The sequence below is a fragment of the Cottoperca gobio genome, chromosome 11 (genome assembly GCF_900634415.1).
Source record: "Cottoperca gobio chromosome 11, fCotGob3.1, whole genome shotgun sequence".
Lineage (NCBI taxonomy): Eukaryota > Metazoa > Chordata > Actinopteri > Perciformes > Bovichtidae > Cottoperca > Cottoperca gobio.
Window position 1 is genome coordinate 17,721,507 of NC_041365.1, and position 15,960 is coordinate 17,737,466.

General features: G+C 39.7%; 1 protein-coding gene across 1 annotated transcript in view; it reads left to right on the forward strand.

Annotated features, from left to right (window-relative positions):
- Nucleotides 1-15,593, forward strand: part of col14a1b (collagen, type XIV, alpha 1b) — a 143,485-nt gene extending 127,892 nt beyond the window's left edge. The window contains 11 exon segments of the mRNA XM_029442969.1: nt 1,809-1,904; nt 2,223-2,276; nt 3,022-3,075; nt 3,773-3,826; nt 4,795-4,866; nt 6,147-6,182; nt 8,527-8,593; nt 9,210-9,398; nt 9,672-9,749; nt 9,842-9,997; nt 12,648-15,593. Coding sequence (XP_029298829.1) covers nt 1,809-1,904; nt 2,223-2,276; nt 3,022-3,075; nt 3,773-3,826; nt 4,795-4,866; nt 6,147-6,182; nt 8,527-8,593; nt 9,210-9,398; nt 9,672-9,749; nt 9,842-9,997; nt 12,648-12,934 — 1,143 coding nt within the window. The 3' untranslated portion in view covers nt 12,935-15,593.
- Nucleotides 15,594-15,960: the final 367 nt, after the last annotated feature.

Here is a 15,960-nt window from a genome sequence, read left to right on the forward strand (position 1 = left end):
AACTATTAAGGAAGTAGTAGCAGGAAAATGGTAAAAACGTCTTAACTCATTGGGCGATCAAATATCAGTGTTGCTGCTGTAGTTTGATAGAATAGACTACAAAGTGTAGAATAAAAAACAGTGTTTTAACCCCCTAGCTGTGTAACCACAGCACAAACACAAAATAATGGATTGCACTGAACATGCAAATATTTAGGAGAAAAATGTCAAAAGAACCAACATGAGGAGACAAATGGTTTTAAAATGTTCTGCTTTTTACCTTGACATCCTGAAGCACCATAACCAATGTGACATATTCTCTTATCATCACTTCTGTTTCCTGTTATTTACTGTCTTCATTTCATACTATCAGATGTTACACCCTTGAAATGGAGTTAAAAAAAAAAGCATAAGCAGGAAATTGATATCAACAAAGTCACGTGTGACCTCGGATGACCCCGGTCATGTATAAGATCCAGTGTAGTCGACAAGATCAGTCCTACAGAATCTTCTCTTGGAATCACGAGATTAAGAGTGACTAAGAACTCTGGCGGTCATCCAGGATTCATAGAACCGTAGTTACATACGTAACTTTGGTTCTATTTCATCCTTACTGACCGCCAGAGGCAGTGCTTATGCTTATGAATATGGACATTATGGACAAAATTATTTCTATCGCTAAATTTGAACATTTAAATTGGAGGATACTACGACCAACCTGGCACTTCATACCTGCGTTAGCTTGGCTCTGGTCGACTCGTTTCACCATTTCATGCTAGTTCGCGTGTGTTTCTACAGAAATAAAATGGATCGATTTCTTATTTTAAAATAGTTGCACACCAGGTGGACAGAAACAAAGCGTGACAAACGAGGAACATTAAGATTTGTCTTTGGAGCATCAAACCACAGCGGAATCGAGAGGAAGATGCTGGAGATGTGGTTTGTGGACAGACAACAGCTGCTCCCGTTAAAAAAAGAAGTAGCCTACGAACCATACAAGACGAGCAAAGGAAAATTCAAGACAAGTGGACAGAGGAATTTGTATTTGTTCTCCACGAGTCGAACCCTTCGTGCTTAATGTGCAAACAGACCTCATTTGGAGCCGCATTTCCAAACGACGCATCCAAAATTCAACCTTAGTAAATTAGTCAAATTAGTTAAAAAAAAAATAGAGCAGCTTTCTTCTTTTCTTTCTGGACAACAAAGGCTCGTACACAAGACAACTAATACAGCTGAACGATTAACTGAGGCATCTTTTAAGATCGCATGGATTTTGGCTCGGGCAAAGAAAACCTTCTCACACTCATAAATTGTGAAAGACTGATTTTTGGCTTCAGCAGAAATATTGTTCGCAGAGTTTGACAACATCATCCCAGTATTACGCTAATCCTGCTTTCAATGAATGTATTGGTTGGCTGCATTGCATATTGTATGTTCTGGGTGGGATGACAGATTAATAAGCAGACATGCTTTTTATGACTGGATGTAGCTTTTCATACTTTGCAGTAAAAGTGGCTCTCCTATTGACTTTGTCCTATCAATGTGGCTCTCACGTAAAAAAAATAGTGAATACCACTGCCATGTAGTGTATCATAGTGAATGACAACCAATGCTTCAACAAAAAGACTATATTTTTGCCTGTTCTCGCTGAATATGACCAATCTCCACAAAGTGTTACGTGCACTTCCTATAGGTCATGAAAGACAGGCAAGCTATGATTGGTCCAGGACCAACTTGTAGTCTGGGAGAGTGTTCCATCCACATGTTCCAACATCCAACATGACAGTCTCTCTCTCTCTCTGTCTCTCCCTCTTCCCCTCCCTCCCTAGGGGCCGACTGGTCCAGTAGGTGATACAGGTGTACCGGGACCTCAGGGACCCCAAGGACCACAAGGACCAAGTGGACGATCCATCATAGGCGGCCCAGTAAGACAAACATACAGTTCTCAGTCTCACTATTGAACTGAGCTCCACATCATCGGCTGTATAAATCTGATACTAGTCTCACTCTAAAAGATACTTTAACTTTCTCCATTTATTTATCTATTTATTTTGAAAAATGAGTTGAAAAATAATGTTTTATAGAATACAATATTTACTTTTACAGTTGTCTTATACAGGTGCAATTTATATTGTAAGAAAAAAAAGTATTTATTACACCATTGCAACTATATCGTTTTGTATATTCCATGTAATATTAACGATATACATACAATTAGAAAGAACAATAATTTGTATCTGCAGGGTGCTCCCGGAGAGAGTGGACAGAAAGGTGAAGCTGGACAACAAGGAGCACAGGTAAAAATAAATTGCTAACAGAAGTTCATGTTTGGTCGCATTTTGTGCTAGACTTATTGTTTATTTGTTATCAAACAAATATATACTTATATACAGTATAATGTAGATTTTCACCTTGTTTGGTTTGATGGCGAGCTGTGAAATACTGTTTTAGTCAAAGATACAATTGAATTAACATTGTTAGTGACATTACATTGGGCAGTGTGCTGTTCTGTTCAGGCCTGTTGCTAGAAAGGAGCCATCCACTGCAAGTAAAATCTGATCTACAGTAAACTACGTTATGTATTTCTGCATTTCAAATCTACTTCCTTCCCCTGACTTTGTGTTGAGTTGTATTTCTCCATGTGTTATGCAACCCTGAGATGGGGGATGTGCCTGCATAACAACAAGTTTACTTTTTAAATATTGTTTCATAACTTAATTCGAACATTGCAAATATTAGAAGTGAATTGAAGTGAAACACTCGATAAGAAATAGATATGAAAATATGGAAAAATATAGCAATACACAATAATTATTTCATGATGATCGTGCGTTGAAAATCTAAAGTGCATATCACATATAATAAAAATAATAATAATATATCTTGTAGTCATTGTCATTTCACATCAGACATTTTGAGAGTGTTTCTGCTCCGTCCCATGAGTCAAGATTTTAAAAATATTGATGTATTTGTTAAGTGTGTAGATTTAAACTAGTGTGAATGTGACCTGCAGTGACCTCTGCTCTCCTCTTGGTGTTACAGGGAGGTGCTGGTAGAGCTGGAGCTACAGGCAGAGATGGACCTGCAGGGACCAGAGTGAGTCCCCTCATAAACTACTACAGCAATGTTCATACTACAATTACTTATACTAACATACATGGTAACAGTCAGTTCTGTTACTAAAACAACTCCCACCTCTACGGTTATTCTTACAAACGTATTATTCCTGCTACTAATGATGCAAATACTGTACTGGTAATTGTCGGTCTTTGTTTACTGAGTGAGATCACCTGTGAGACACTTAATAAATGACAAGTGGAATCACACACAATGCTAGTACTATACAAATGTAAGTTAAGTATCACTATACTGTTGTCGGATAAAAGCCATCAGTGTGTTCCTCAGGTTTATTTAGCAGTCTGTAATGATTTGGTACCGCAAACGATAGTGCTGCTAGCTTGTTAGCTAACACTACGCAAGTAAGTACACAGTGTACTAAATGGAAGTGTACTAACAGAAGTATCGGAATTGAGACACAGCAGTGCTTTTCCTGCTGCTACCCTAGTTAACCACTGCTGCACTTCTACTGTCTGAACTAATACTATTAACAATAATCAGATTTCTGCAATTGCTAACAAATAAATATAAATCATCAAATATATATACCAAAATGTATTTACATAATAATTTACTCACAATGATGTCAGATAAGAGTGAGTTGAGCAATGAAAATACCAGAAGGTGCACCTTCCTGAATACTTAATGCACACAAACATCTTCTTCTCCTCCACAGGGACTGCCAGGCAAAGACGGCCCACTGGGCAGACAAGGTTCTTCAGGAACTATTGTAAGTGATTATTAAATGTTGACTTTTTTGTCAATGTTTATCTGTTGCGCGGCTTTGGCAGCTGATTGGGATACAGGTGCCTCTTAAATTCTCCTTGACACCAAACGGGCGATTTTGATTGGAACTGTGACTGTGGGAGATAATTATGTATTTTTGGGAAGACTTGATTTTGAATGCAGTGATAATAACAGCTGAAGATGCTTCAAGTTGGTAACAGTAGACAAAGAAGAGATATTGCAGACTGGACGCTGTATTCTTGTCTTTTTTAACATCGTACTGGACCAAAATGCTGTAAATCACCTCAAAGCTACCTATGTTTTGCTTTCCAATCTGCTGCTCTCTAACTCAGTCGTAACAGGCCGGTGGAGAATCCAGCACCCAAAAGTGTTTCATTAAACTCACTGATTGAAATACAGTAACAGAAATACAGTAACTGATCCTACTTTGGTCACTAATATAGCAGTTTACATCCACTCCTGTGTGAATTGCAGAATAAGTAGTGAATGCTAGTTGTTATACGCAAATATGGATGCATGCGTCAAATTAAATGCTTTGCTGTTTTTTTTATTGATTTAGACCTGAAGAGGCTGATATGGAAAAAAAAACTGGAAACACTACCTGGAAATGTTTTGGTAAAACTGTAAACAGTGCACTCTATCTACAGTAAAGACCCTAATTAAAAGATAACAATAAGTAAAGAACAGGTCTGACTGAACTGAGAAATGTTCATGATGATGTTACTACTTATAAGTATACATATATATTTATATGTATGTATGGGTATATATGTGTATATTTTCCACTGTATGCTTGTGTTGTCTTATTTTTGTTTAACTTTGTTGTCTTACTTCTATGGGTTTTTTTGTATACTTCTTCTGACCAAACTGAAGTTCCTCATATGAACCAACATACTTGGCAAATAAAGTCAGCTCTGATCTTCCTCCTCATATCTGTCTGTGTCTCTCCAGGGGACGCCAGGAGCCCCAGGGGCCCCGGGTAACACAGGCCCTCCAGGAAAACATGGAGAACTTGGACCACCGGTGAGTCTGTCAGTCTGTGAATCCCAGTCTGGGTTTACACCTGTAACAGGGAAGACCTTGTTTTTTTCCCCATCACCTTTCTGACGAAAGCTGCTGCACAAATGTACACTCTGTAAATATCCAGGAGGCAGGAAGTCACGTCAGTCAGGCTTAACCAGGTCTGTGAGACAAACAGAGACGGCAGTGATGGAGTCTGTCAGCAGGATTAACCTCTTCCTGTCCGGTCTGAGGGCCACGAGCCTGTCTGTCACACACATAGTGAAAAGTCCTTCTTTGACAGTTTTACTCACACCACTCTGCTAAACAAAGATGGACCAACTGACGAGGATAAATCCTTGTTTCCTTTTCTCAGCAGTCTATGAAAGTGTGTTAGTTTGAGGGAAATAAATCAAGACCTTGCTTGTTCTAATTATACAAATGATCATTAATTAAGTTTGATCTGTGTCTCAAATTATGCCCTGTTGGATCCTTGAATTTTAAGGGCATTGGGCCTGGAAAGTCTTTGAAAAGTCTTTGCATTTGAAGTTTAAGAAGGTGTGGTAACCCTGCATGTAAGATAATGGAAACTGTTCCTTATCACACTGAGTGCAAGAACTTTCATTCTACCATTTTAATATCTATCATGAATTTACATGATGGCTGTTAATGATTACGCTACTGTAAAGTAGTCATGAAGTTAGAGAAAGCTAATCCAAAATGATACGGTTGTAAACTGTGAGATTCTAGGTGTCTAAACTGCACTTTGATTAGGAATCATAGAGATCACATGTCATAGGGTTGATGAAGCACTACGGCCCCCTAAAAGCAAATCAACTCTGCTGAACAGTGAATAACAAGCTCCAAGGTCTGAGTTACTGTGGCTTTATTTATTTTGATTAGTAGTGAGTCTGTTTGTTTTCTGTTGGTTTGTTTGTTAGTTTTCACATGACAGATACACAAAGGCTTCTCAAAAAATCATGTCCAAACTAGATATGGCAACTTGATTCAGCACATTTTACTGATGAGGTCGACAATTAAAAAACTGAACTAACTTCCTGAGGACCGGAATGAATCAAAGTGAGTCAAGAAAAAGCAGAAAGGAAACCGGAGAAACAAAGTATTGCAGATTTGTCAAAGGATTTGTGAGAGAATCCTTTGCTTTATGTTTTTGTATAGTTTTTAATCAACCTCAGGGAATGTACCATGCTCCATAAAATCCAAACAGGTTGTGTCTGAAGTGTTAAACCCTTCACAGGTTTCTGTAGCTTTTTCCTCTTTTCATTGATTCTTCTGTGTTGCAGGGTCTTCTGGGAAGCAAGGGGGATAAAGGTGAACGGGTAAGTGGTTCTGTCCATTATGCTATGTTTATGCAAAGAAGGAAATAATAAATGAAGTTCCTCTGCTCTTTTACTCGCCAGCATAATGTCCTGGCCCAGTCCAAGCTAAAAACTATAAAAACACTTTGGTCTTCCACTACTCACAGAACTCTTTACAACATCCTCTTTTAAAGGTTTTATTCAGATCAAGTGTGAAAAGTGAAATGTGCAGGGGGCGAGAATGCAAATAAAGTAAACAGAGAGACACAAATGGAGGCAAAGAAACATAGATTTACTCAAGTTGACTCAAACTGAGAATGTTGGGGAAAAAGTATTTCCTCCGGGCCAGAGGTGAAGTCTGGACCTCCTCCTCCAACACTTTAAATCTAATAAGCTGCTCTCGTTCTGCTCTCGTTCTAGTCTTAAAGTTACAACAGATTCAAAAGAAGTTCACTGGAGAAGAAGACAGTCAGATACAATAGAGTTTATTCTTACATGAAAATAAGAACTCACCCGAGGTCACAGCCGGCTGTAAACACTCAATTCTAGCATGCTGTGCTCTTCTCTTATACACATTGAGACACATGTCCACCCCTCTATGGTACTGAGGCTAAAAGGTCACTCAGTTCCCATCGTCTTATTCCCCTGACAATAAATCAAGGGACTGTGTTTTTCCCCTTCTCTTTTGATCTAACACCTGAGTCCACAAAACATCCCTTGACATGAGGCTTATCTAGCCTGTGTAAGGGGATGTTATCGGGTCGTCAGCATAGTCTAGGTCTGTCATGCCCTCACTACAGGCGCATGCCACCCCTTATCTCCTTTGCAATATGCTAAGAGCCTTTTATGGGTTAACTTGAGAGGCCTTCTTTTCACTCCTATATGCTCAGCGCTTTTTTCAAACCTACTGTGCATACAACTTCTGTGCTGTCATAACCAGATTGAGTATATTGAATACGGCACGTCATTGAATATTACACATTATTATCATATATGTTAGATACAAAGTACTTGCTAGATGAACATTTTCTACAACAAGAAAAGATGTGTCCGCTCCAACTTCACAAACAAGTCAACAGTTATCTTTAGTTATTTGAATAGAGTTATGTGTTACATCAGTATCTGTCAGTCAGTCAGGGTGAATATCGTCCATATACTCAAAGCTGTTGAATGTCTGTTTCCATGGTGCCTGTGTACAAGAGGTGGACACGCAGCTGACAGAAATCTTTTTATGAAGCTCGTACTCTAAACTCTAAAGTATTATGTGTTGTGTATTGCATTGCATGATATGATTATTATTACATGAGATGTTCCTGTTATTGTGTCTATCCCCTATCATTTGTAAAATTGTATAAAGGTTTTTATGCCTGAAGCATAAAATCATCAGATAAAAGATTATGTTTTTGAAGTAATGAGCAGTGCTGTGATAAAAAAAACGTGCTGTTATCGGTGTGGCGTGTTCCTTTCTGTGGTGACGATAAAAATAATGTTGTATCTGTGCCCTGCAGCTGCGAGCACAGATACAACATGTGTTTTATCATTTATCTAAATGATACTGAAAGAGCGGCTCGATTACTCAGAATAGTACAAATGTCACGTCTTCAAAGCGCAGGAAAAGCACACCCACTCGACATCACATGCACCTTGACAGATTATTATGAGGACAGAGAGGTCACGCCAGAATCCTTTCTCCTGTATAACTCTCCACAAACTTCTCAGACTTCCTCCTGACTCAATAAAAAAGTAACTACATTGCGAGTTACTTTTTTTTATCTAATTCATTCTTTCATGGCAGACTCAGTGGTTGGGTGTAAACGTTCACGTAAACAGCTCAAGACTTTAACCTGCTTGTAGCCAGACGCTGTAGTTTGGTCACGGTGAAGTCGTCCGGACCATGCTGCAGTTTGGAGTGAAGGTTACAGACGTGTAGAGGTCAAAGAAATACAGCACTACCAGCAGGATTCATGGTTTTTAATTTCAGGAAGAATTCTGAAAAAAATTCTAAAATCCCCCTGACAGCTCATCGCAGGCTCCTATTTATCTGAGTTTAGTAAATGCAACCACAGCAGATATCAAAAGGGGAAAACATCAAATTAGTCTGATGAAGAAAACTTCCGTATAGAATGACTTTGGCTTAACTGTGTGTATTGTTGGACACTGTGGTCACAACATCAGCAGCATGTAGGAGGAATCACAGTTGGGAGAATGTTGGACATTGATGCAGAAGCTCTATCAACAGAAGCCAATCACAATACATAAAAGATTGCCTTAAGAAACCTTCACGCACATTAAATCTAAATCAGTGAAGAAGGTAAGTCTGTAGATACTACAAATATAAAGAGTACTTCTGCTTGTGTGTCTCCAGGGGGATCTCCAGTCCACAGCATCAGTTCAGGACATCGCCAGGCAGGTCTGTGAGCAGCTGATTCAGAGTGAGTAAACACGCTTCTCTCTGAGGGCTAAGGATCAGGGTTAGAATCCGGTTCTGGTTAGTGTTAGTGGCTAAAGAATGCATCGTCAGTGAGGAACTTCACAAGTGTGGAAGTACAAACGTGAGTGTTTGTCACCAGTTCTTTTAGAGACAGTCGTTTTTCTGCAATTTTTACGTTTCTGAAAGGATCTACGGCGATAAAAGGACAGTTCATTCATCATGTCCTCTCCTAGTGGTAATATGCAGTACATTTAGCATAAATGTTACGGGGGTAGTTTTGAAAATCTTTTCTTGGCTTTGGGAAAGTTTTACGGAGATTAAACCCACTTGGCTTAAAATGATAAAATACAAAGAGTAATAATTGACTGTTTTATAGCTGGAAGTGTCTGTCAACAGTTTTATTGACGTCTCTTTTACAATGGTGGTCTATGGCAGGGGACTTTTCGTTATAATACCGCGAGTGGCCACTAGAAGAAATTGGAAGCATGGCTGACCAGTTCTTATAATACATCCATGATATTTAGCATCAGGTCAAACAAGTGTCTGACCTTTTAAGCCTGAATATCTCATCCGATTTGGCAGAGTCTTTGGAAATGTATCTGTCTTTCTGTTTTCAGGCCACATGGCACGCTACAACTCCATCCTGAACCACGTGCCCAGTCCGCCAGTGTCCATCCGCACTGTGCCAGGACCCCCCGGAGAGCCTGGCAGACAGGGAACTCCAGGGCCTCAGGGAGAACAGGGACCCTCAGGAAGACCTGGCTTCCCAGGACAGAACGGACAGAACGGGCAGCCAGGAGAAAGAGGTAAAGGGTTGACCACAGCCGGGTATCCTGACAGATGGCCTGAGAATCACAGGTGGTGTCAACAGGGTTTCACATGTTGTTACTGAAGGAGCAAACTGCAAGTGAAATCTTTGATACAAAAATAAGATGTGGGAAAAGTTAGAGATGTATTCCTGTAGGGATCCCACCCCAGCAGCAAGGCACGTGCAACAGCACAATCATGGCTAGAATGAGGAAGAACTGAAAAAACCTTTTGCCAACATAAAAAAACTGTGTGTGTGTCCGTGTGTCCAGGTCAATTAGCAGAAAAGGGTGAGAAAGGATCTCAAGGCGTTGGAGTCCAAGGCCCCCGAGGACCTGCAGGATCCCCCGGTACATCAGACCACACTAAGCCGTACCATTCACCAGAAGTTCTCATTTTTGTCTTCAACATCATTTCTTACAAATTTCTTCTCCCCTCTCAGGTCCTCAAGGGCAGGGCAGACCTGGCAGCCAGGGGTCCTCAGGGAGACCTGGAAATCCTGGAACCCCTGGTCGGCCTGGGGTCCCTGGAACCGTCGGCTCCGCTGGGCCTCCGGGCTACTGCGACCAGAACTCCTGTGTGGGCTACAATGTTGGAGGTACGTAGGGTGCAAAAAGGATTTAGTATTAATAGTTTTTGACTATGTTCTCTCCTTATTAGTAATGTATCACACTATAGCTGCTACGAGACTGCACAGCCCTTCACTGTGACTGCTGTGTAGTTACAGCCACTGGTGTGGAGGTTGTAATGAAATGAACAGAACCTTCAAGTAAGATAGAAATAACCTTTTCTTTAAACAACACCACACCTTGCTTCTCCTGAATATAATTATGCCACACATCATATTCATTGTAGAAAATATCTTGCTTACCCATCAGCTTGTTTAAACATGTGGACATTGTAATCTTTATAACTGAGCATGAAAATCGTTTCAATGCAGAGAATGTCTTTTGGATTAAAGGTCGTCCAGTGAAGCCTTTAATTCAGTCGGTTCCTTTTCATGTTGAAAAGCTGCCGGCGAGTTAAGCAGGCTGCATGTCACTGAAGTCATCCGACCCACACTCAGTGTATTTGAAGGTGAGACATGAAACACCTTGAAATACAATCACTGTCAGGATCCAGAATTCTGCCTGTGTTCAGGCCGCGTGTCTGAAAAGCATGAGAAATTAAATCCAGTCGAACATTCTGATTTTGAAAATTGCAAAATGTCAAATATCATTGGAATCATTAAGCTTGTTTGGTTTGTTTTATTTATTGTTCTATCAAGGGTCACTTCACCCAAATCATTAAAGAGATGAAAATATAATCATTTATCAGAACACAAACAACCTGAATGTATTATTGATTCCACTGGCTCTCAAAACTTCACCAAATAAAATCAAAACGATTGCTGCACGTGAGAAAATACGTTTATTGAGAATTGGGTGAACCAGCCCTTTAAGCTTGAAACTGCATGGTCTCCTGCACACATCAGCAAGCAGCAACTCCATGGTGACCGAATCACTGACTGAATTCTGCATCTTGACACTTGACTGAGATTTTTCTGTGAAATCACTCAGTGGTCTGAGTGTGGGTTTAAGATGCTGCATGGAGGGTTTTCTTATTCATACATCACCATTAAATACATCAGCACTCAGCTAAAGTGCTACAAATGACTTTAGCTTTTAAATATATTAATATAATTCATTCTGACCCTTGTATACCTAAAGAAAACCCAACATGAGTCATCTTAAATGCATGATTATGTTAATCCTTAATGTGTGTTGAGGTTAAAGGTCACACAGCAGCCTAAAAGATGCTGTAAGCTTGCAGGCTGCAGGGTCGTCGTGTGAGTAACGTCTGCATGTTGTAATCATTTGTCTGTCCTTGTGTTTGTGTCTCTCCATCTGTCCGTGTGTCTGTCATCGTCTGGTTTTATAACTTTTTCTCTTAATAACCCACAGCATAGTATTTCAGTGACAACTGAGGCACTTCACAAACTCCAAAAAATTGCAACAGCAGGCTTTATTAGCTTTACAATACTACAGGTGATACAGGTGGTGTCACTGCACCAGCTGAGCAGCTTCAGCCCGGCTTTCTCTACATACACATAATATACAGTATCATCTTAACAAGTTAAAGATACAACTGTTATAACGTGCTTTACAAAACACTACAGGAATGCTAGAAATTTGTTTTTAGAAAAAGGTTCCTCAACACTTCCTGTCCTGCTCCAAGCCCATTAGTCCCTACGGAAGACGTAACACAAATATGTAGTTTTATATGCTCAGTAATTTCCCTAAGCAGCTGATCACTTCAGTTTTGTATCAATTAAACAGGAGGACATAGTGCATTTGGTCGGGACTATTTTCAGCGGCGGATGAATCCACATATGGTGTTCTATTGAGTGTTTGTAGCAGCAGGACGGTGTATTCAAATGAAACTACAGTGTGTTCATGGTAATGAAGGAACAAGTGGAACAGTGGGCCTCACTGATACACACACAATACTTGTAAGACGAGACACTCAAAGTTGGTTTGGGTATTTTATCTGAATTTGTTGAGAATAAGAAAACTACAGAATATCACCAAATGTATTTTACAATTAGCTGAACAGGATTGAGCCCAGACGATGTGTGGATGAACTGGCACTGACACGATTGTCCTCTCCTGACCTTTTCTTTTAGATTACGATCATCCGGTGCCTCTTTAAACACCAGGTTTTGCTGACTTAATATAAACTCCTGTAAACTCCTGTAAAACTCGTTCTAAAAGGTCCTAAAAGCTCATCTGCACGGCAATGTTATTTTTTTAAATTGCACGTTTTAACCTTACATATCTAGATACCTTTGATTTGAAAAATACCATTTGTAAACTTTAATTGAATGTGAAATAATAGATAACAAATCTAATAAGTGCCTGTTAAAAGTTATTATAAATTATAACTAACTAATTATAAATATTATTTGCACAGAATTTCTCACATTAAGCTTAACTTTTCACTTTTTTAATTTAACCTTCCCTCTAACTCTGCTTTCAGTCCGTAACCTTGGTAACCCTGACTGAGTAACCCATGGTAACCCTTGGTAACCCTTGTCCCTCTGTGTCTCCTCTGCTCCTTCCTTCTCATCTCGGCCCCTCTTCCTGTCTCACTAACTCAATCCAATACGCTGCTTCCTGTGGTGGCGGGGGTCGGCCATCTTTGTTTTGGGCTCTCACTGACTTTCTGCCTGTCTCGCTGGCTCGCTGCCTGGTTGGTTGGCAACTCAGAGGGTGAGGATGTCATTGACCACGGCGCTGTCCCCGCAGTCCAACTGCCGCCCAACGTTTTCCAGAACTATGGCGAGGTTGAGGAGGACGATCCCTACCGATACTACGAGCCCAACTACCCAGCTCCGCGGCCCGTGGCGCCCGACGACCCGGCGTTCGACGACCTCGAGCTGAGTTCTCCCGGCGTCCACCGCAGCTCCCGGAGCCTGGAGGGAGAGGAGAAGAGAGTCGGGCCCAAGAGGAGACTAAAGAGAGGAGCGAAGACGCTGCCTGGACTAATTAAATGAGAGGATGTGATTGGAGAACGGAGGGCCGCTTCCTGTTTCTGATTGGGCGGTTTGGAGCCGCTACGGACTAATCAACAAGTGCCTGATGTAGAGGATTTCTTATGGACATTGTAGGGGGGACGGGGTGGGGGTATCAGGTTGGGACTATTCTAACTCATCTATGCTATTGAATTATCTTCAAGAAAACAGGTTTATGTTGTTTACATTTGTTTTTGTTATTTTTGTCTGAAATGGATTCAGCTTAACTGGGTTTTATTTTCACAGTCCTACAACTCTGTCTCTCTGTTAACAGGTTAACTGCGACCAAAATTAAAAATAAGATTCTCAAACATTTTGTCATCAGATTGATTAAAGAAAAGTAGCCGGTCCTCTTTTCAGGTTTCAGTTTTTCTTATTTGTTATTTACCTGGTTGGTTAAGTGCCTCCTAATAGTCCTGCTAGAATATTCTGGAGGAACAAATATAAATGCAGAAATGCAAACACTGAAACAAAGCATTTAAACTGCAAGCGACACTCACCTTTTAGGTTTTTATTTCTTTGGACGGTTTACAATGCATTCAGTTACGAAGTGATGAGGCTTTATTTGTGCAAAGTTTCAGCTATAAATGTATTAATTTGTAAAATATATCCACACCACAATCCCAAAGTGAGGGCACCTCCCAGCTATGGTTTAATGAAGCGGTAACTCCAAATCTTACTAATCTGATAAACAACTACCATATTCTAATTTACATGCCCAACCTTACACAAGATAACTCATTTTTTCACATTTTGTTTCCAAAATACTACAATAATTAAACACACACATTTTTTTTTTGTTTCTCAATCAAAACGATGACAAAAGAGAGTTTGGTGGTGTCGTAATGCAGCATGGGATCATGGGAGTTGTTGTCTTCACCACCATTGCCGTCAGCGTCTCCTGGTTAGGATTCCTTCAGTGTTCATGGTTCAGGAGGTTTTTAGCAGGAGCCGAATTATCCAGAGGTTTCTCCAAAACAAACAGACCCGCTCATTAAAACCGGTAAAAACACTGAATAATCAGTTTCACATAAAAAATCTGCGTTTCTCCCACGCTGCTCGGCTGACAAAGGACTTCCCAGAGAGGCTGCACGCCGGGTTTGCTCAGCTTGCTTCTCTGATAACTTAAGATCCAAAGTCACTTTATGACAGCTTCTGGCAGAAAACCACAGAACAACGCTGATGCTTACTGATAGGATATGAAACGGACTGAAAATTGTTGTAAACATTTGGGATCATGTTAGAACAACTCAACAAAATATCTCATAGGTCTAGTCGTTACATATTAAACCTTTAAGTGACACACTTTACCTCCGGCGTGCTAACAGGTAATGTTAGCTTCTTAGCCAATGCTTCACATTAAATATCTGTGGCTACTCATCCAACTGCAGTAAAGCACAATATAAAGATCATTTTCTTTCCATAAAAAAACTAAAACAAACTGCAATTTCGTGCAGATGATTCAACCTGAAACGCACACAGATTTATGACTGAACAGCAGGAAGTGGAGTGATTTCACCTCATCTGCAGTATCTGCTCAAATGTTTCTCTGTTGCAGATTTTAAACCTGAGTCTTCATTCTTATTTTAAAATGTTTCTGTATCCTCCATGTGTTTGTTTTAAATGCTCCTAAAATATGCAACCAGGCAGTTATTTATGTAAAGTTTTGCATGTTTTTGTTTTCCATTTATCATGTGATGTATCATATTTTTAATCTCATAGAGCCATAGACACATTTTAGTGTTGCATATAAAGATGTGTTTTTTCTTTCTTCAGAGTGTTGGAGTTATATTCAGTTATTGTTACAGTATTAAGCTCAGACTATTACTCTGTATTTGAGAAGGTTGGTGAAGAGAAATAAGTTGTAAAAACAAGACAACAGCTGTTGTGAGACAGTTATTATATTTCTTAGTAAATGTATTTAGTTTTCAGGTTTTTGGATTTTGTAACTGACAGAAACTGTTGTTCATGTTGTTGTCGAGGGAAAGACAATTAAACAGATTAGGAGTGAAAAATGAATTAAATTTTTAAGACTGACAATCTGTGGGGTTTTTTTTTGCTCTTGTCTTGGATTGATATTTACAGAAGCCCAGAGAGGCAAGTGAGAGAAAACAATTCTGGTGATCCATTTAAGTCTGGTCTAAATAGTTTTCTCTCCTGTGTTTTAACTTAAGAACAGATAGAAAAACGTTTTGCTGGATCATTTTACTTTTTTGTGTGTTTGTTGTTGTAATACTCATTTCGGCCACAAGAGGCTGAATTGCAGCAATACCCCATGATCTCTTACCAAAACTTTATTTTATCACCTGTTTTCACAGATGATGAGACTGATCTGATAACAGAAACATGACCGCTCACTCCATTGATGAGTTTGAATTCATTTACACTTTCAATTGGAAAAAGGTGTGCTTCAGTGTAGATTCACCCACCAACGTCATGTTTTCTCTTTCAGAGCAAACTAATTTCCTCAAAATTATAGCACACTTCAAGAATATCCTGGAAGTCTTCTGAGTTCAGTGTTTCTGAGGCCTTTAGGTCAGCGAGCAGTAAAAACAGGATATGTTTAAAAAGTAAATTCAAGGGAATCCTTTATTTTTTACTTGGTATTGATTTTCTCAGAACAATAAAACTGAAATATAAACATTGTTGTTGTCTGTGTGGACTGTATATGTGTTATGTGATGTGACTACTCGACTCAGTGGGACTGAGTTGGAACACTGAAGTATTCTAGAGCTTTGATCAGCTGGAAGCGGAAACAGCAGGTGAGCTGCAGCACTGAGTCAGCACACCTCTGCTCTCATAGAACCAAGAGTTAGACCAAGCTATTAATAATGCTGAGTTGAAACCTGAACGACTGTGACCGCCAGCAAGAATCTTCCTGCTTACCTTCCTAAATACTTTCCTATTCTTCCTCACCGTCATTTTACGTTCTCCTACAAAACCCAAGGCATACACGTGAAAACTAAGTCTGTTTTCCCTTAAAAACATTTATTTACATACAACTTTAA